We start from the raw sequence: 21,126 nt of genomic DNA, 5'->3' as shown, positions 1-21,126 counted from the left end.
AAAGGGTTGTGAATCTGTGGAATTCCCTGCCCAGTGAAGCAGTTGAGGCTACCTCATTGAATGTTTTTAAGGCAAGGATAGATACATTTTTGAACAGTAAAGGAATTAAGAATCATGGTGAGCAGGCGGGTAAGTGGAGGTGAGTCCACAAAAAGATCAGCCATGATCTTATTGAATGGCGGAGCAGGCTCCAGGGGCCAGATGGGCTACTCCTGCTCCTAGTTCTTAAATAAAGGGATTGCACAGTGTAACACTAATCCATGTACCAGGTTTGATTCATGGTCTCAATGAGACAGCTCCCCTTAGCTGAGAACTACAAATACTCTCAGTGCACCAGATTGAAAAAGGAGTGAAAGGAATAGAAAAGCATTCAGAGACCTCTGCTGAAAAGTGTGTGTATGTGGATGTAAGCAGGCACAAATACTCTCCCTTACCATGCACAACCCCTCCAAATCCCCCTTGACACTGTCCAGACTCATATGGATGGCCACTTGGAGGACTGCCAGCATTTGTGCAAGTATACCCTAGTAACAAGTACCAGCTGCAGAAGAGGAAAGCGGAACATCTTTAAAAAGGGGCCAGGGTTCTGTTCAACTACTTATGGGAGCAAAAGAAAGACCATTACCAAGAGTAAAACATGCATTCTCATTTTCTCATATCCTCTCTCTCTTTAAATTATTGTTGACACCTAAGAGGAAGAATGCAAGTTGCCCCAGCATCAAAATTACCTTTAGAATTTTTTTTTTAAAAAGAGAGACTTGCTGTACTCATGAAAAGCATTAGCAACACCACAGTTTTGCACACCTTGTCACTTACCTTCAAGTCACAGGAGAACAGACTGGCACCTTTGGCCTTTGTAACCATTGTAATTTGTTGGAATGTCAGCAAGTCATGAACATAAATATTACTTTCTGCAGGGAGAGAAAATATTTAAATGTAATTAAAAACCACCTTTCTCCACTAATACCAGTGTCAACAGTGGTACTTGCTAGCTGCCTATATTTTGTAAGAAAACCTCACTTCATCCAGTGTGTATTAATGTTGTGTGATAATCTTAACTATTTTGCCAAGTGTTAATGCTCAAGCACTCACTCCTATTTCAATTATCAAGAACGCATAATTATACTACTGGATGTTTTTCATAGCATAAGACAAACGCAGAATAAAACTGACAATTATATCAACCAAAAATCCAAATTAAACCTACACAAGTGCATACACATCAAACTGACTGCAGCATCTCCTACTCAGTTTCCAGAATCTCAAATATCCTCACCACCTCAGTTTTCCCTGCTCCTACAAGAGAACAATTAAAGCAATTTTTCTACTTCCTGATGTCCACCACTATGATTTTGCCACTTTATATTGGCTTCTCAATGCTACATTTGTTGTATAATGTTTGATTTCACACATGCTGGAAGATACCGTAATGGTCTCCCACAGCAATAGAATTAAACTCTTATTAACAAGAAAATTGTATTATTATATTCATCCTGTGCAACACATTAGCTTGCAAATAGGTCAGAACTGTTAATCCATGAAATGTTCAACAGAACAAAATAAAACCATGATTCTATAGCTGTGCTTTAGCATATACTCATGTGCACATTTACAATGAGGACTGTTTAAAAAATTTTTTTTTAGGAAACTTCACTTATCCTACATTTTGAGGAGGGGAAAGGGGAAACTGTACTGGTCAAAGATGGGTACCAGTTCATTGTTTTAAGCCAAGTAATGGAATATCTCACTCATACAGGATCAGAGAACAGGCAGGCACATTTCCAGTCACCAGATTTGAATTACTCACAATGTGGTCTGTTTGTAGCAATTCCTCAAACCATTGTCACATGATCATAGGAAGTCACAGAAATTGAAGTCATGTTTGTTACATGTTTGTGCATGGAAAAAAGCTGGATTTTGTGCAGAATCATGATTACTTTTGTTACATAAAACAGATGTCTGAAATACATAACAAGATTTTATTTTGTTTATATCCAATTCAAAGTCTCAACAAGTGAGACATTCCAGATCCAAGTTGACAAGACAGGCTCACCACTTCCTGTCTTAGGCTTGGTCTACATGATCCAAGCTAATTGGAGCAGGCATTGCACCTCCTCCAAGGCTTGATCTCATTTGCATCTTAGCCAAAAGGCCTAGATGCCGCTTTAAAAAGATTGCTTCAAATGAAGTTTCAATGTAACGTCATGACTTCAACCAAGTGCAGGACAGCAAAACTATACTTGATCTTAGTCAGAAGGCTGAGAACAATATGGTCAGACTTAAGGCATCACATGAATTAGCTAGTCAAAGCAGTCTGCATCAGAAGGCCTTGAGCTCAATTTTTAGTTTGTGCTGGCTGAAGTGGCAATTAAGGAGCTACAATTAACTTCACCTAAGTTGACTGTCTATTTCTAATTGCAATCTAATGACTTTGGTAGGAAATGCACATGTGGACACTTGAGGACAGGACTGAGGTTAGGTGTTATGCGTAACAAATCTCACTCATCATATAATTTACCTACGCATCTAGTTTTTAAGACTGACTAGGGCCCATGCAATTTTATCAGAGCCCAATAGCAGTCAATGTTTTTTGGAGAAGAGAGAAAAAAATCAAATGTAAGATTGCCTTCCATCAGAGTCCCGGGCTTCTTAATTTCAATAACATGCAACTTTAAAGATTTCATCAGTTTTAATATTCCAAAATTTCATTTAACATACACGTTGTGTTAGACAGTAACTGGGTTGCTTTCCAATATTAAAGGGATGAAATACGAGGGTGTGTAAGATAGGACGCTTTAGTTATGAAAGAAGACCTCAGAGGACCTTTTAGAAGTAGAAACAATCCTTACTAGATTAAAGTCATATGCACAGAAGCTACAACACAGAAACAGGCTATTCTGCCCAAACAGTCCCAACTGTTGTTTATCCGCATCAGGAGCAAATAGTCCTAATCACATTTGCCTGTCCTATCCCCATAACTTTCACTGCTCTATTCAATTGAAAATGTTGCCTTAGGTTCGACCTCAACCAATAATCCTGGGAGTGACCCCTACAGCCAAACACCCTTCCTTGTGAAGAGGTTCCTGTCTTCAGTACCCAGTATGTTTAATTTTCTATCTATGGTCCCTTATTTCTGACTCATTTTGACTACTTGGAACATTCTACTCAGTCCCAACTTTTCATAAGTTTAAACACTTATTTCATAGTGCCCTGTAAACCAAGAACTGTCACAGGTATTATGACCACAATTTCTTATGAAGGACAAAGAATAACAGTTAAAAGCTGAACCACATTGCCAAGGACAAGTGGTTGAGGCCAGAACACGATAACAGCTTCGTTCAGAAACAGCTGAGTGCATGAATGGAAAGTAAGTTAAGTTTAGCATTCTTAAAGAAAAACAAAATGATAATTGGATTGGCTGGAATCAATGCTCATCTACTTCATTATATGTTGTAGAGAATAACTTCATACTTTGTAGTATACTAAACTGGTAAACCTGGTATGCCCATTAAAAAGTTATTGAAATTTGTGATCTTATTTCAAAATATTTAGTTACTGAAATGTTTATATGCATTAATTACTAGAACATGGGTATATACCTATCCCTCGTTTAATACAGCGAATGCGTTTCTAAAAATCGATGTGCTAAACAAAAATCACTTTCCTGTAAGAAAACATACAAGGGTGAGGGGTTACTTTCCTGACCTATAATTTTTACACTAAAAACCTATTGGCTGCCTTGAATCTAATTACCCAAAAATCCTTACTAACTCTAACTTACTAATTCTTAGTAACTTAAGAACTCTTTAAAAAACTTAACAAACTCTTTCTTCTTACCTACTACTCACTGATTCCAACCTCCAGCTTGCCGCTTTCCACTCGCTGCCTTCTTTCCTGACTGCCTCCTCTCCAGCTTCCTGAACTGATACTTCTGCTCACTAGTCCTCTGCTTTCTTCTTCCCTCCCCTGACATCTCCTGCATGTCACCTCTTTTGCTGCTTCCCTCATCCAACTCTCCCACTTGCCGACCCTCCCTTTTGCTGCCTTTCCCATTCACCAACCCTCCCAGTCAGAGACATAGAAATTTACAGCATGGAAATAGACCCTTCGGCCCAACTTGTCCATGCTTTTTTTTAGAACACCTAAGCTAGTCCCAATTGCCCGCATTTGGCTCATATCCCTCTATACCCATCTTACCCATGTAACTGTCTAAACGCTTCTTAAAATACAAATTGTACCCTCCTCTATTACTATCTCCAGCAGCTTGTTCCAGACACTCACCACCCTCTGTGAAACAATTACCCCTCTGGACCCTTTTGTATCTCTCCTCTCTCACCTTAAACCTATGCCCTCTAGTTTTGGACTCCCTGACCTTTGGGAAAAGATATTGACTATCCAGCTGATCTATGCCCCTCATTATTTTACAGACCTCTGTAAAAGCGCCCCTCAGCCTCCTACGCTCCAGAGAAAAAAGTCCCAGTCTATCCAACCTCTCCTTATAACTCAATCCATCAAGTCCCGGTAGCATTCTAGTAAATCTCTTCTGCACTCTTTCTAGTTTAATAATATCCTTTCTATAAATAGGGTGATCAGAACTGTATTCCAAGTGTGGCCTTACCAATGTCTTGTACAACTCCAACAAGACGTCCCAACTCCTGTATTCAATGTTCTGACCAATGAATCCAAGCATGCTGAATGTCTTCTTCACTACTCTGTCCATTTGTGACTCCACTTTCAAGGAGCGATGAGCCTGTACCCCTAGATCTCTTTGTTCTGTAACTCTCCCCAATGCCCTACCACTGACTGAATAAGTCCTGCCCTGGTTCAATCTACCAAAATGCATCACCTTGCATTTATCTAAATTGAACTCCATCTGCCATTCGTCAGCCCACTGGCCCAATTGATCAAGACCCCGTTGCAATCCGAGATAACCTTCTTCACTGTCCACTTTGGTGTAATCTGCAAACTGCCTCCTATATTCTCATCCAAATCATTAATATAAATGAAAAATAACAGTGGACCCAGCACCGATCTCCGAGGCACACCGCTGGTCACAGGCCTCCAATTTGAAAAACAACCCTCTACAACCACCCTCTGGCTTCTATCATCAAGCAAACCAATTTTGTATTCATCTAGCTACCTCACCCTGGATTCCGTGAGATTTAACCTTATGCAACAACATACCATGCGGTACCCTGTCAAAGGCCTTGCTAAAGTCCATGTAGACAACATCAACTGCACTACCCTCATCTGCCTTCTTGGTTACCCCTTCAAAAAACTCAATCAAATTTGTGAGACATGATTTTCCACTCACAAAGCCATGCTGCCTGTTCCTAATTAGTCCTTGCGACTAAATGCCTGTAGATCCTGTCTCTCAAAATACCTTCCAACAACTTACACACCACAGATGTGAGGCTCACCGGCCTGTAGTTTCCCTGCAGCCCTTTTGAAACAAAGGCGCAACATTTGCCAAATGTTTGCTGCCTCTTCCACTCACTCCTTCCCATGCCTGACCTTCTCATTCACTCTTTCCCTCCTACACTCCCTCGCTGTGAGTGAGTGCTAGAGAGAGGCGTGGGTGATGTGGGTGAGAGGAGCTGAGTACAAGGGAGGGAAGGTTGGAGAGCAGGAGAAGTGGTGAGGAGGGCTGGGAGAAGAATGGGACATACAGGAAAAATGGCGAGTAGAACGGTGTCGGCAGAGGGAAGCTATAAAGCAGCACTTTGGGCATGCTCAGTAACCACTATTAAATGAAAATGGAGGCAGCACTATTTGGAGCACATCCCTAATTTAAAGACCCCACTAAAGCGAAAAAGCGCTATTAGAATGCACTTTAAACTTTATACCTATGCAGGGTATAATTTCACAATTTGGTTACTATATTTCAGAATTCCATGTCATCTGCAGAGAAACATAAGGGCACATTTATTGCAGAGAATTGTAAAAATTACTAATTTTAGTAAAAATGAAGTGATGCAATATAAACTAAGGAAGCAAGAGATCTGGGGATTTACAAACACAAAGTTTTGAAGATGGCAGGACAAGTTAATAAAGAAAGGAAGTTATATCCTAAATTTTTATAAATTATTGGTTTGGCCTTGGATGGAGTTTATGCTCAATTTTGGACACCATACTTTAGAAAGCCTTGAGCAGAAAGCAGAGGAGATTCACTAGAATACTACCAGGGATAAAGGGCCTTCAGTTATATGGGGAAAGTAGATCAGCTGCAATTGTTCTCCTAAGAGTAAAGGTTTAGGGGAGCTTTAATAGAGGTGTTCAACTTTGAGTTTTAATGCAGTAAATAAGGAGAAACTCTTACATTCCCAGGACAATTAGTAACCAGAAAACACAAACAAAAGACAAAATTACCAGTTGGGGAAGATTGTGTTTTTTTAATGCAGCAAATTACGCTGCCCGAATTGGACCTCTACTTAAAAAAGAAACATTTGCAGGGCTTGGAAAAAAGAGAATAGGACCAATTGGATAGTTCTTTCAAAGAACCGACACAGGCAGGATGGAAAGAATGGCCTCCTTCTGTGTGGTATGGTTCTAACTTGTTCATTTGGGGGATATACAGTTTTAAGGAATACTTAAGATCAGACCACACTACACACAAATTAATGGGGATAATGTATGGTACAGTTCCCAAAAAAACTATTGATGCGAAGCAACACAGAAAGAACTGTGAAGTCAACATGCCTGACTACATGCAATTTTATACAATGTGCATGACATGGAACAGCTGTGATACTGGAATGGAACATAAAAATTAATATTCCATGAATGGCATACAATAAGGCTTCAAGCCACTGACAATACAAAATACACAAAGCCACGAGATATCACTTGCCTGGTGCATAAAATATTCTGGAATATTACCGCAAAATCAGTACTCCGTAACTTCGCAAAAATATTTTTAAAAGGCTGGTGATTTCTCAGTTGGCAAAAGTGGTGTTTAATCCACAGGGGAACTTAAAGCAACTAGGTGGAACAGAATCAAAATGATTTTAACTCTTAATCAGCATGTACACAATTACAATAGATGCACATAAATATTTCAATGCTATATCCAATGAATACACAAATCCCATTTTAATCATACTAATGGAGCAAGTATCAGTTACGAGCCCATTCAGCGCATTCAGATGCTTCAACATTCAAAATGCATATTCCATCACTGCACCCTCCTTAGAAACCTGCTCTTTGTCATACCCAGAGAAGATATTCCATCTTTATATGCTCCTTAATAACTACTTTATAAATTGTACTCAGAGCAGATACACGATCTCTGAATCTTCCCTAATAACTTACTCTATCACTCCACCCAGCAAGTATAGGTTATTCCTTTAGTACAATGTCTAAAATGAACATTTAAACATTTAAATCTCCTTTAAATATGCAGTCATCACGTTTTTCGCAAACAAAAAACAACCCGTGACCTCACTGTCCCAGCCATTAAGATCAATTATGCTGTTTCAGTAATAGGGATTGTCGTGTACAGACAAAATGGCACTGATAATGAAACAAACTGCTAAAACAGATCATGCACAAGAAACATGACCCAAATACATTTCTTAAAGGCACAGCATCATCACAAACATTCCTTAAAACCTATTTCTTTGACCAAGCTTTTGATCATCTGATCCAACATCTCCTAGTGTGGCCCAGAACCATATTTTGTTTTGTAATGTTTCTGTGAAGCACTTTGGGATGTATTAAGTTAGAGGCAAAAATCAATTATTGCATCTATTCCCATGGCCAAAATAACTGATCAGCTGCTTGAAATAACAAACTCTCTCAAGCACAACTATGCATTATGCCAGAATGCACAGCACAAATAGTCTATTATACCAAAAACATACACGCATTTAAATAGTTATGTGCACGTACCACCATTCTAATCTCTTTGGATACCATAAGCACTTTGCAATGAATCCAATGCTTGATGCACAAGGCTCCTTGTCCTTCTCTTGCTAGATTCCTGTTATGAATGCAGGTCTGCCACGGATACATTCTCGGGTAGCATCAGTTGTTCCTATCAGTGGTCTGAGTATCATACTTGCATGGATTTTGTTTCAAACTGTCCCTTATCTTTGAAGGTAGCCCAGGTTGACAGAGGATGCGATCACTTAAGATGTTTAAATTGTTAGACTTAAGTCAGCATACCAAGTTTTAATTATGATAAATTCACTTGGCTCGACACAATTTATCTCCATAACACAATACAATAATGAAAATGCTATGTTTTCACATCTCACCATGTCATCGAGCTTGCATGAGACAAGAAGGGCAGGGATTTTCTGGACACACACACACCCCAAGATCAGAAAATCCCACCCAAGGTCAATGGACTTTTGCATGGTCCGTGTCCTGCCGGCTACGATGGGAAAATTCTGCTTGAGGACTCCAAACTATACTCATTTTTTTATGCCTTTCATCTCAATAAAAGACACCACAGCTTTTCCCTTGGACATCCCTTGCAGCAGTCCTGTTTCCAAATTCTGCTTATCTAATTTCTTAGTCCTACTCATCAACGGTAGCGGAGTACGATTCTGAAGATGGCAACTTTTGGCAGATGGAGAGTGGCAGGGAGAGAAATGAAGCCAAAAGAAGCAAACAGTACAAATATTTGGTTTTTTTGGATCTTTCGATTCTGACAATTTGAAACAAAGCACCAAGGACATCACTACTTGTTTTTTTGCAACGAAAATCTTGACAAAATAAATTTGGCCATTAAAGTTCATCAGGGAATGATGCACGGACTGTTATATATGAGGGGACTGTTTTATTCCAGAAAGCTAGTTGATTAAGGATCGACCTGCAGCCCATATTTATATACTTTCCCTTTACTTACAGAGTTATGCATTACACCTCTCAACTCAACAACCATAGTTTTAGCCTCCCTATTTTTATAGGGGCTCAGGTTTAATAGCAACCATATGCTCAACTTTTTTTTAAAAGTACTAATAATTAAATTGCGATAAACTAAATTTTCTAAAATTACTGTACTGCTGTAGAAAATTTATGGCTGTGTTCATACTGGTTAAACGTTGATAATTCACTTTCACTTACCCAAGAGAGAGATCAGTATTTTAAACTGGGATACAACATACAGCTGGAAGACAAAAAAAAGACATGAACACATTTCAGGATGGAACTATTCAACTAACTGATATCTGTCATGCTTAAATACAACACTATGCTTAGCTACTGACATTAAAAATTCTAGTTTAATTATACATGCGCATTGTAACATGAGGAAAAGGAAATAATTGAGGAAAGAGGCAAAGCAAATTAACTGAAAGGACTCTCTGATGATGTTTTGATGCAGTCAACAAGCAATGTGGGACAAAGCTGCAAATCCCTTCATAAAATGTCAAAAGAAGAAATGTGCGTGCGGATGACGGCAAGTCCTCACACAACTAATGCACTAACAATGCTCTTCTAAAATGAGACAGGGGAACATTTTGTGTGTGTAATTACATTGTTAATGAGATAATTAATCTTGGTATTACAGTGGCAGTGATTGAGGGCAGGAAATGTTTTAACAACAGCATCACATTTTGTGAGGGCAAACCAAGAAAATGTAATTAACCAGGATTTCTCAAACTTTTCCCGCCACAAAACCCTCTTGACCTCAAAACATAGAAAATAGATGCACGAGAAGGCATTCGGCCCTTCGAGCCTGCACCACCATTTGGTATGATCATGCACTTTCAGTATCCCACTCCCGCTTTCTCTCCATACCCCTTGATCCCTTTAGCCGCAAGGGCCAAGTCCAGCTCCCTCTTGAACATATCTAACAAACTGATCCCAACAGCTTTCTGTGGTAGAGAATTCCACAGATTCACAACTCTGAGTGAAGAAGTTCTTCCTCATCTCAGTCCTGAATGGCTTACCCCTTATTCTTAGACTGCAACCCCGAGTTTTGGACTTCCCCAACTTCGGGAACATTCTTCCCACATCTAGTCTGTCTGTAGTACTGAAGGAACCCCTGAGAAACATTTTTATTGTGCTGAAGAGTCAAAACACAAAAACAATGATTGCATCTACTGCGCTACGCTAAAACAATGAGCAAAAATGTATTTTATAGGAGTCTTTTCTATTACTTATATGTTTACTATAATTTACTCTCAGACCCACCTCCCTCCCGCCACTCCCCACCTTGTTTCCCGAGGCCCTGCTCTCCCCCTGATTGATACTCCAGCCACTGACTGGATGAGCTGGAAATAGCATAAAACTCAAATTGTAGCGATCAGCCTGGTCTGCTGCAGACCCCCTTGGAGGCTGGAAGCCAGCTCGGGAACCTCGGTTCTAAACCATAGTGATTGATACAATTTTCGTATTGTGGGAATTGATTTCAGAAACAGGGAAGCTTTGTGCGAAATTAGCTGAGCAGACTGGAAGAATAAGGCTCTGTTCAGTGTTAGTTCGATCATCTGGCTTACTGAGACACAGGACTTAATTCTCTCACAGTATCTCAATACAGAGCCCATTTTGCAGATGGATCTACATAGCCTTCAGCTCCAAAGTCACACCAGAGGGAAAAAATACAACTTCTTTCTTCCCGAGAGAGATACAGTATTAAAAATGCATTGAGAAATGAAATTTGTTTTAACATGGGCGACAAGAGTAACAGCCTGCATTTATTTAACGTCTTTAATGTAGCAAAATATCCCAAGGCACTTCACAGGAGAGTAATCACACACCAACCCAAAGCAGCTATTAGGACAGGTGTCTAAATGTTTGGTCAAAGAGGTAGATCTTAAGAAGCATCTTAAAGGAAAAAGGGGGAGGGAATTCCAGAGCTTGATACCTAGACAGCTAAGGGAATGGCCACCAATGGTGGGGCAAAGGAAGTGGGGCATACATATCAGGCTAAAATTGCAGGATCACAAAACACTTGAAGGGCTGCAGAAGGATACTTGGAAAGGGATGGCTAGGCCCTGGAGAAAGTTGAACGGGATAAGAATTTTTAAATTTAAGTATTAACAGACTGGCAGAAGGAATTGTCTGTAAGTTCCAGACCACAAACTCAAAAATGATTCTTGTCCGACATTCCTCTTGCAGGATTTCTCAGCTAATCAGGCAAGGTAAGCGTCCACCTCTGAATCCTGACTGTGGGCAGATTCTTCTTGTGAGAACACAGCTTTTAGAAAGGTATAGGACATGCAGTAAGAGAAATCACAAGTACAGAGCACATTTTAATCATGGTAGTGTGCAGTGTATTGGAATGTCAATTATGACATGTTGACAATAGATAAATACACCACTGTCAGTTATTGTTTTCAGAGGAAAGAGTAAAGAATTAAAGAGGAAACGTGAGCGAGTTAAAGTGATGCATTGGAAAACATTCACTACAGGCATCACCGCCAGCTCCCCAAAAATGCTCTAATGAGGAATGCTCCACATACCTGTTGAATTTTCTTTGAAAAGTTTTTGTTGGACTTTTCTAGTAAGACTTCAAACCTGTTGCTACCTGTTAAACAAAGGAAAAAAATGACTTACAAAAGTCAGATTTCAAACATACTAACAATAATTTCTGAACTTCCTAGCTGTATCTAAAGTATTTGAGGCCTTGCTGGAATTACGTCCCTGCCTTAATGATTAGATTCTGATCTATGAGCAAGATCCAGAATTTCCACTGTTTTATCCTGGTTTCAATCGGTGCAATTTGCCCAATATTGGGATAACCGAGTGCAAAAGATTTCAGAATTCTGAATGCAAATTGTGTGCAGTGCAACTGAACTTCACTTTTCAAAAATGCACAAACTGTGCCCAAGTGAGCAACTCTATCCCACCTGGTGTTTTTCCTTTAAATACGGAATTAGCACTGCTACTAGGATTTTGGTAAATAGTAGGATATGGGATCCTCATTATTTATTATGTTATTTAAATTGCATTGTTATTATAGATTTATCTTTGTAAACTGTGTGTTTGGACAGAATATTTTCAATTATGCAAAATCTGTGTGAAGTATAGGTAACTATAGATCATAGTGGTGGGAATGGACACAATTTAAGATGAAGAATTAAGAGTAAATGAGAGAAATACAGGTACAATTATAAAAAACTCTTTTGTTTAAAGTAAAAATTACATGGGTGACATTCCATTTGGACCTCTACCCCTCCAGTGATACCACGGATCAGAAACCCTCTGTGCCCTGGAGAATCTCCATTCATTTCAATTGGTAGATTCCAACTTTGGAATGGAATAGATGATCACAAATTTACTCCATACTTTTTGGGCAACATGTTTTTCTTTCTGGGATTAGGCATGACTTGATCAGCTTTACTCAGTGGCAGGAGATGGCAGTGAAGTTCAATTCAACCTCCCATCGTAACATTTCAATCTCCTGCTCTACTGGTATTAATACTGTTATGAAAACTACACTTACCTCATTGGAAAGAGGGGGGGAGGGGGGCGTAGGAAAGAGGGAAATCAGGAACTTCAGCTCCAACAGAATTTGGGGTTTTCGTGCATGCGCAGTTCTGCAAAGTTCTTCAGATCCAGGACAGGCCCAGCATGCCTATGCATAAAGAAAGTGAAAATGGCGCGAAAACCAAGTCAGATGACTAGGAGTGGAATGTCATGGGGACAGGAAGAGATCCCAAAAGAGTCACAGAGAGGGGACGGGAACAGGAAAAGGTCCCAGTTCAGTTTTTTAAAAAAGCAGAGAAACAAGAAGAAAGTTGCAGAGAGCAGACTCAAGACAAGACTGAAACCCTGTGAGGAGGACTTTTGTTGATGTTGTTTGAGTTGGAATGACATTTAAAGAGAATTCCCAGGTTAGATCTTTATTTATTTTTTAGTGTCACAAGTAAGCTTATATTAACACTGCAATGAAGTTACTGTGAAAATCCCCTAGTCGCCACACTCCAGCACCTGTTCGGGTACACTGAGGGAGAATTTAGTATGACTAATGCACCTAACCAGCATGCCTTTCAGACTGTGGGAGGAAACCAGAGCACCCGGAGGAAACCCACACAGACACAGGGAGAACATGTGGACTCCGCACAGTGACCTAAGCCAGGAATCAAACTCGGGTCCCTGGCGCAGAGACGCAGCAGTGCTAACCACTGTGCCACCGTGCAAAGACTGGAATTCCTTGTGTGAGAGACAAAGTTTCAGTGAGATTGGTTGACTCCATGTTTACTGATGTGTAGGTGGGTTGTTGAGAAATCCATAGTCTCTGCCCTGGTCCATTCTGTGGTTTATTGTGCACAGTTTGTCTGTTGATTCACTTGTACCTCATATGAACCCTGAATGCCAGATATTGTAAATTGTTTTATCTTTCTGACTTTGTGTAGCAACGTTTATTTTTGTTTGTTCAAAACCTGTGGAATCTTTTGGCTTTATTCTCTGAGCAAGTGTCTTAAATTTCAAACTTTGTCTACTTTAAAACAAAACACTATTGGTCCCTAACTGAATCTTACCAAAAACAAGGGGTCTGGTCAAAGATCATAACAATACTTTGGAAACAATCAATAGCCACGAACATGATTTGATTTATTATTGTCCCATGTATTTCTATACAATGAAAAGTACAATTTCTTGCACGCTATACAGACAAAGTGAAGGAGAGGGTGCAGAATGTAGTATTACAGTCATAGCTAGGGTGTAGCGAAAGATCAACTTAATATAAGGTAGGTCCATTCAAAAGTCTGATGGCAGCAGGGAAGAAGTGATAGGCAGAGAAACCAAGGACCAGAGTCAGATAAGGAGCGAATACAAAATAGTAGGAAATGGAAAAGAAATGTTAAAAGTGCCCATGTTAAGGTTTGTACCCGAATGCTCAGAGCATTTGAAACAAAATGGATGAATTAGTTGCATAGATAGATGTAAAGGGGTATGATATAGTTGGCTCCAAGGTGAGCAAGGATGGTAACTAAACATTGAGGGCTATTCAATGTTTAGGAAAGATAGACGGAAAGAAAAAGGTGGTGGAGTTGCATTGTTGATTAAAGATGATATTGATATGATATTGAGGAAAGATATTAGCATAGAAGCTGTGGAATCTGTATGGGTTGAGTTAAGAAACAAGGAGCAAAAATATTGGTGGGGTGGTGGGGGTGGGATACAGACCACCAAACTGCAGTGGTAATGTCGGGAAAAGTATTAGGAAATCAGAGATGCATGTGTTAAAGGAACATTTGTGATTATGGGCAACTTTAATCTGCATACAAGATGAGGAGAGTCAAATTAATCACAGTACAATAGAGGAGGAATTTCTGGAGTGCATACGGGATGGTTTCCTGGAGCAATATGTTGAGGAACCAACAAGGGAGCAAGCCATCTTGGACTGGGTGTCGTGCAATGAGAAGGGATTAGTTGGCAATCTAGTTATGAGAGAACCACTGGGGATGACTGACCTTAATATGGTAGAATTCTTTGTCAAGGTGGATAATGATGTAGTTGATTCTGAGACCAGGGTCCTGAATCGGAATAAAGGTAACTATGATGGTATGAGGCATGAATTGGCCATGATGGAGTGGGACAGGCAATGGCAGGCAATTAAAGAACGAATAGGTGAACTCCAGAATTGGTCTATTCCTGTTTGGTGCAAGAGTGGTAAGGGAATTGTGGCGAAACCATGGCTTACAAGGGAAATTTGAGATAGTATCAGATTCAAGGAAGCAGCATACACATTGGCAAGAAATAGCAATAGGCCTGACGAAGAAGGGAAAAAGAGAGATGAAAGTAAGCCAGCAGGGAACATAAAAATTGACTTTAAAAGGTTCTACAGATATGTAAAGAGAACAAGATTGACAAAAACAAATGTAGGCCCCTTACAGACAGAAACGGGAGAATTCAAACCGGGGAATAAAGAAATGGTTGAGGAATTAAATTTGTACTTTATTCATGCCTTCCTTTGTGAAGACTGAAACAATGTACCAGGAGTGCTGAGAGAAACATGTTTTAGTGAGGAGCTGAAGGAAATCAGTATGAGTAGAGAAATGGTTTTGGGGAAATGTATGGGATTGAAGGTGGATAAATCCCCAGGTCCTCATAACCTTCATCCCAGAGTACTTAAGGAAGTGGCCCTGGAAATAGTAGATCCATTGGTGGTTATTTTCCAAACTTCTTTGGACTCTGGAATAGTTCCTACATAATGGAGGGTAGCAAATGTAAGCTCACTATTCAAAAAGGGGGGTAGAGAGAAAACAGGTAACTATAGACCAGTGAGCCTAACGTTGGTACTGGGGAAGTTGTTAGAGTCTATTATCAAGGATTTCATAACTTGGCATTTGGAAGGAGTGGTATAACCAAAGTCAACATGGATTTACAAAAGGGAAATCATGCTTGACGAATCTATTGGAATTTTTTGAGGATATAACTAGTAGAGTTAATCGAGGAGAACTGATAGATGTGGTTCATTTAGACTTTCAGAAGGCTTTTGAGAAGGTCTCATAACAGACTAAAGCACATGGGATTGCAGGTAATGCCTTGAGATTGATAGAAAGCTGGTTAGCAGATAGGAAGCAAAGAGTTGGCATAAATGGGTCTTTTTCTGAGCGACAGTCAGTGACTAGTGGGGTTCCACAGGGATCTGTGCTAGAACCCCAACTGTTCACATTATATAAGGGAAAAGGGAACTAAATGTTTTATGTCCAAATTTGCAGATGATACAAAGTTGGGTGGGAGGGTGAGCTGCGAGGAGAATGCAGAGATGCTTCAGCGTGATTTGGACAGACTGAGTGTGTGGGCATCTGCATGGCAGATGCTGTATAATGTGGATAAATGAGAGGTTATCCACTTTGGTAGCAATAATAGGAAGACAGATTATTACTTGAACGTGTGTAAATCGAGAGAGGTGGATACTCAACAAGACCTTGGAGTCCTCGTGCATCAGTCGCTGAAAGTAAGCACACAGGTACAGCAGGCAGTAAAGAAGGCAAATGGTATGTTGGCCTTCATAGCAAGAGGATTTGAGTTAAGGGATAGGGATGTTTTGCTGCAATGGTGAGGCCACACCTGGAGCATTGTGTGCAGTTTTGGTGTCCTTATCTGAGGAAGGATTTCCTTGCTATAGAGGGAGTACAGCAAAGGTTTACTCGGCTGATTCCTGGGATGGCAGGTCTGTCATATAAGGAGAGACCAAGTCGGGTAGGATTATATTCGTTGGAGTTTAGAAGAGTGAGAAGGGATCTCACAGAAACTTATAAAATTCTAACAGGGTTGGACAGGGTAGATTCAGAAAGAATGTTCCTAATGGTGGGGAAGTCCAGAACTAGGGGTCATAGTTTGAGGAAAAGGCGTAAACCATTTAGAATTGAGGGGAGGAGAAATTTCTTCACCCAAAGGGTGGTGAATGTGTGGAATCTAACTGATGCCAAAACATTGTCTGATTTCAAGAAGAAATTAGATATAGCTCTTGGGCTAAAGGGACCAAGTGATATGGAGGGAAGGGGGGATCAGGATATTGAATTCGATGATCAGCCGTGATCAAAATGAATAACGGAGCAGGTTTGAAGGGCTGAATGGCCTACTCCTGCTTCTAGGTTCTATGTTTCTATATTTCGAAGAAGCTGTTCTTGTGTCTGTTGGTATGTGACCTCAGACTTCGGTATCTTTTTCCCGCTGGAAGGAGGTGGAAGAGGGTATGTCCTGGGTACGTGGGGTCCTTGATTTTGCTGACTGATTTTCCGAGGCAGCGGGAAGTTTAGGCAGAGTCAATGGATGGGAGGCTGTTTTACATAATGGACTGGGCTTCATTCACGACCTTTTGAAGTTTTGAAGTAGGCAATTTTCCAAAAGCCATATTGGCACCATTCATAACGTGCCTACAATGCAGAGGGGAACACTCGGATGGATATTTGTTCAAACCCCCTCTGCACAGCTGAGAGACCTTTAAATTTCAAAGCCAACGAAAGATCCTTATTCTGCCCAGCAACAGCGCGAAGCTGCATTTTAAACCGGCCTTTGGCCAAGGAAGATCGGGATATCTGCGAGTCAAGACCGAGAGTGGGCTATATGGCATAACCAGACTATCAATAAAATATTACAGGAATAAAATGGCCAAGGCAGGCAAAGAAACTTAACAAACTAGGGTAAAAGGAATAAAAGATTAGATTAAATCTCCCTACACACAGGACAAAATGACATTAACACCTAATCTCGCAAGCAGGGAACACAGACACAAAACAATGAGGTCAATTCAGATAATGGGAAACACATTAAAACACCGGGGCAAAAACAGGTAGTCCCATTAACACAAACACACACCATACAAATGCAAATTGACAAGCCTCCCAGAGAACTTCCTGACCCGACAGACCACTTTATACATATTGTAAAAATGCATAATCAAATGTTCCCGCTCGAATTTGGATCCCTATAAAGATCCAGAGCTGATGTGAAAGGATTGAGATCAACGTGGCCAAGCCACTGTTTCGGAGCTGGTTACGTTGGTTCTCCCTGGGTTCCCAGTAATTGTACAATAAAGAAAAACACTTTGAACGTTGCCTTGCGACTCGACTTCTTTGAATGCACTGGTACAAGGGATTTTTCCCTACAACAGTTTCTTGTGGTCTTGGATAGAGCAGGAGATATACTAAGCTGTGATACAACCAGAAAGGATACTTTCTATGGTGTATCTATAAAAGTTGGTAAGAGTCACAGCAGACATGCCAAATTTCCTTCGCCTCCTGAGAAAGTAGAGGCGTTGGTGGGCTTTCTTAAATATAGCGTCGGCATGGAGGGACCAGGACAGGTTGTTGGTGGTCTGGACACCGAGAAACATGAAGCTCTCGACCATTTCCATTCCATCCCTGTTGATGTAGACAGGGGCATGTCCTCCACTATGCTTCCTGAAGTCAATGACTATCTCCTTCATTTTACTGACAGTGAGGGAGAGATACGATAAATGGCAGAACCATAAAGGGTGTAGATACGCAGAGGGACCTGGGTGTGCAAGTCCACAGATCCTTGAAAGTGACGTCACAGGTGGAGAAGGTGGTGAAGAAGGCATATGGCATGCTTGCCTTTATAGGATGGGGCATAGAGTATAAAAGTTGGGGTCTGATGTTGCAGATGTATAGAACGTTGGTTCGGCCGCATCTGGAATACTGCGTCCAGTTCTGGTCGCCGCACTACCAGAAGGACGTGGAGGCTTTGGAGAGAGTACAGAGGAGGTTTACCAGGATGTTGCCTGGTATGGAGGGGCTTAGTTATGAGGAGAGATTGGGTAAACTGGGGTTGTTCTCCCTGGAAAGACGGAGGATGAGGGGAGACTTAATAGAGGTGTATAAAATTATGAAAGGCATAGATAGGGTGAACGGTGGGAAACTTTTCCCCAGGTCGGTGGTGACGTTCACGAGGGGTCATAGGTTCAAGGTGAAGGGGGGGGAGGTTTAACACAGATATCAGACGGACATATTTTACACAGAGGGTGGTGGGGGCCTGGAATGCGCTGCCAGGCAAGGTGGTGGAGGCGGACACATTGGGAACGTTTAAGACTTATCTAGACAGCCATATGAACGGAGTGGGAATGGAGGGATACAAAAGAATGGTCTAGTTTGGACCAGGGAGCGGCGCGGGCTTGGAGGGCCGAAGGGCCTGTTCCTGTGCTGTATTGTTCTTTGTTCTTATTATTGTCGTCGCACCAATTCACCAGGTACTCTATCTCTTTCCTGTACTCTGTCTCGCCATTGTTTGAGATTCGACCCATTACAGAGGTGTCATCGGCAAACTTGAAAATCGAGTTGGAGGGGAATTTGGCCACACAATCACAGGTGTATAAAGAGTATAGTAAGGGGCTGAGGACACAGCCTTGTGGGGCACTAGTGTTGAGGATAATCATGGAGGAAGTATTGTTACCTATCCTTACTGATTGCGATCTGTGGGTTAGGAGGTCTAGAATCCAGTCGCAGAGGGAGGAGCCGAGCTCTAGGCCACGGAGTTTGAAGATGAGTTTAGTAGGAATAATGGTGTTGAAGGCTGAGGTGTAGTCAATAAATATTAGTCTGACATAAGTGTCTTTGTTATCTAGGTGTTCCAGGGTTGGGTTTAGGGCCGGGGGATGGTGTCTGCTGTGGACTTGTTGCGGTGATCGTGATTTGCAGCACTTTCCAGAGCAGACTGTCTTATTCCAGTGCATCCTTTAATGACAATTCATTTTAATTGATGCCTTTTTTGTATTCGTAGATTTCAAATCAAGTACACACAAAAGCATTGTGCAAAGGAATGATCTGGGTGGAAGAATGAGGTGATGCAATAGGTTTTCCCACACCTGCAATTCATTGTTCCTCATTCAGAAACAAATCAGTAGGAAATCCTACACAAACAGTTAAATGAAAATATTATTCAAATGACACAAACTTGGGACTGATATGGTCTACTTGCCTAATTCCTTCTTGATCCTGTAGAGAAGCAGGTGTCCTGGTTTGGTGCCAACAAGAAGCCAATCCTCTGAGGGGGAAAAAAATAAAAGATAACAAGGTTGAGTTATCTGTTGTGTTCAAAGTTAGAAAATATTTGAAAAAAAAAGTCTACAAAGAAGTCCAGGCCTGAAGTGCTCACTTACAGCTCTGCTGTTGCTTGGGTTCAGTGCTATAATCATGCATTTTTAGTGAATGAGCAATGCTCCCTCTGAGCTGCACAGTGTGCAACAACCCAGAGGTTCCCATGCATGTTCTCCCTGTGTTTTTAAAATTTATTTATTAGTGTCACAAGTAGGCTTACATTTAATACTACAATGAAGTTACTATGAAAATCCCCTTGTTGACACACTCTGGCGCCTATTCGGGTACACCGAGGGAGAATTTATCATGGCCAATGCACCTAACCAGCACGTCTTTCAGACTGTGGGAGGAAACCGGAGCACCTGGAGGAAACCCACACAGACATGGGGAGAACGTGCAGACTCCACACAGACAGTGATCCAAGCCGGGAATTGGGCCCCTGGCACTGTGAGGCAGCAATGCTAACCACTGTGCCACCATGCCGCTCCCAGTACTTCAGTCCAGTGCTTTACTGCAAATAGAGTTTGTGGTTTTTGTCCAGAGTTTAAGACAGAGTCCATAATTTTATTACTGGTTATTTCAAAGTGCAAGTGAAAATTGGTGTGAAAATTTCAAAGTCACGAATTGACTGCAAACCTAGCTGCAACATTTTGCAACATACAAAGACAACTAGAGGTTGACAACAAATACAGATTTTACCAGAAACTTCCACATGCTGACATGAATGATAAAAAAATATGGCCACTCAGTTCACTTTAGAAGTGGGATCTTTCACTAGTGTCATTCATGGCTCAGTTTTATCACTTCTTGTTTGGTCAGAATGCCCCAGGTTTAAGCCCCCTACACTAGAGATTTGAGCACATAACCACACTTCAGAGCTGTGTCTTCTAGATAGTCAAAAGACTTTGGGAAGGCAGAAAACTCACAGAATATCAACCTCTAATCTACTCTTGTAGACACAGTATTTATGTGGCTTGTTTAATTAAGTTTCTGATCAATCAGAACTCCCAGAATAGAAATTGTAGGAGATTCAGCGATGGTAATGCCATTGAATATTGTTGGGGGGGGGCGGAATCTGAAAACAATGACTTCAGTCTTCCCACTATATAACAACTCATACAAGCACATTGGAAATGGGGCAAGTGCCAATGTTTTATTAATTAAATTAAGATTTAATGACAATTATATTAAGGTGTAATGACGTTTACATTATGAAACAAACAATGGGTATTTGTACATCTAGAAATGGGGATAGCCGGGACTCTGAGTGTGTGGGGGGCGGGGGGTCCTCAACTGGAAGTGGAATGTTTCATCAGCCCCCAAAACATTTTGATTAAATTTCCTTCAAGACTAGGATCTGAGGGCACAGCCTCAGAATAAATAAACGGATGACATTAGTGAAAGATCCCACTTTTAAAGTGAACTGATTGGCCACATTTTTTATTATTCATGTCAGCATGTGGAAGTTTCTGGTAAAATCTGTATTTGTTGTCAATTTCTAGTTGTCTTTGTATGTTGCAGCTAGGTTTGCAGTCAATTCGTGACTTTGACATTTTCGGGCGGCACGGTAGCACAGTGGTTAGCACTGCTGTTTCACAGCTCCAGGGTCCCGGGTTCGATTCCCGGCTCGGGTCACTGTCTGTGTGGAGTTTGCACATTCTCC

At 40.9% G+C, this 21,126-nt stretch overlaps 1 protein-coding gene across 5 annotated transcripts in view; it reads right to left on the bottom strand.

Moving 5' to 3' along the window:
- The window catches only part of vps39 (VPS39 subunit of HOPS complex), a 98,978-nt gene that overhangs the window by 73,703 nt on the left and 4,149 nt on the right, over positions 1 to 21,126 (bottom strand). For 2 of the 5 annotated variants that reach the window (XM_078233545.1, XM_078233542.1), the window contains exons 2-5: positions 19,345 to 19,410; positions 11,415 to 11,479; positions 9,073 to 9,115; positions 817 to 911 (exon numbers count right to left, since the gene is read on the bottom strand). In XM_078233545.1, the coding sequence (XP_078089671.1) occupies positions 817 to 911; positions 9,073 to 9,115; positions 11,415 to 11,479; positions 19,345 to 19,410 (269 nt within the window). Of the gene's footprint in view, positions 1 to 816; positions 912 to 9,072; positions 9,116 to 9,899; positions 9,960 to 11,414; positions 11,480 to 19,340; positions 19,411 to 21,126 lie in introns of those variants that run through there. The other 3 variants (XM_078233541.1, XM_078233543.1, XM_078233546.1) reach the window with 2 other exon arrangements.

The sequence above is a fragment of the Mustelus asterias genome, chromosome 18 (genome assembly GCF_964213995.1).
Source record: "Mustelus asterias chromosome 18, sMusAst1.hap1.1, whole genome shotgun sequence".
Taxonomy (NCBI): domain Eukaryota; kingdom Metazoa; phylum Chordata; class Chondrichthyes; order Carcharhiniformes; family Triakidae; genus Mustelus; species Mustelus asterias.
The sequence above is the reverse complement of the archived record's forward strand: the minus strand, read 5'-3'. Positions and strand labels throughout refer to the sequence as shown.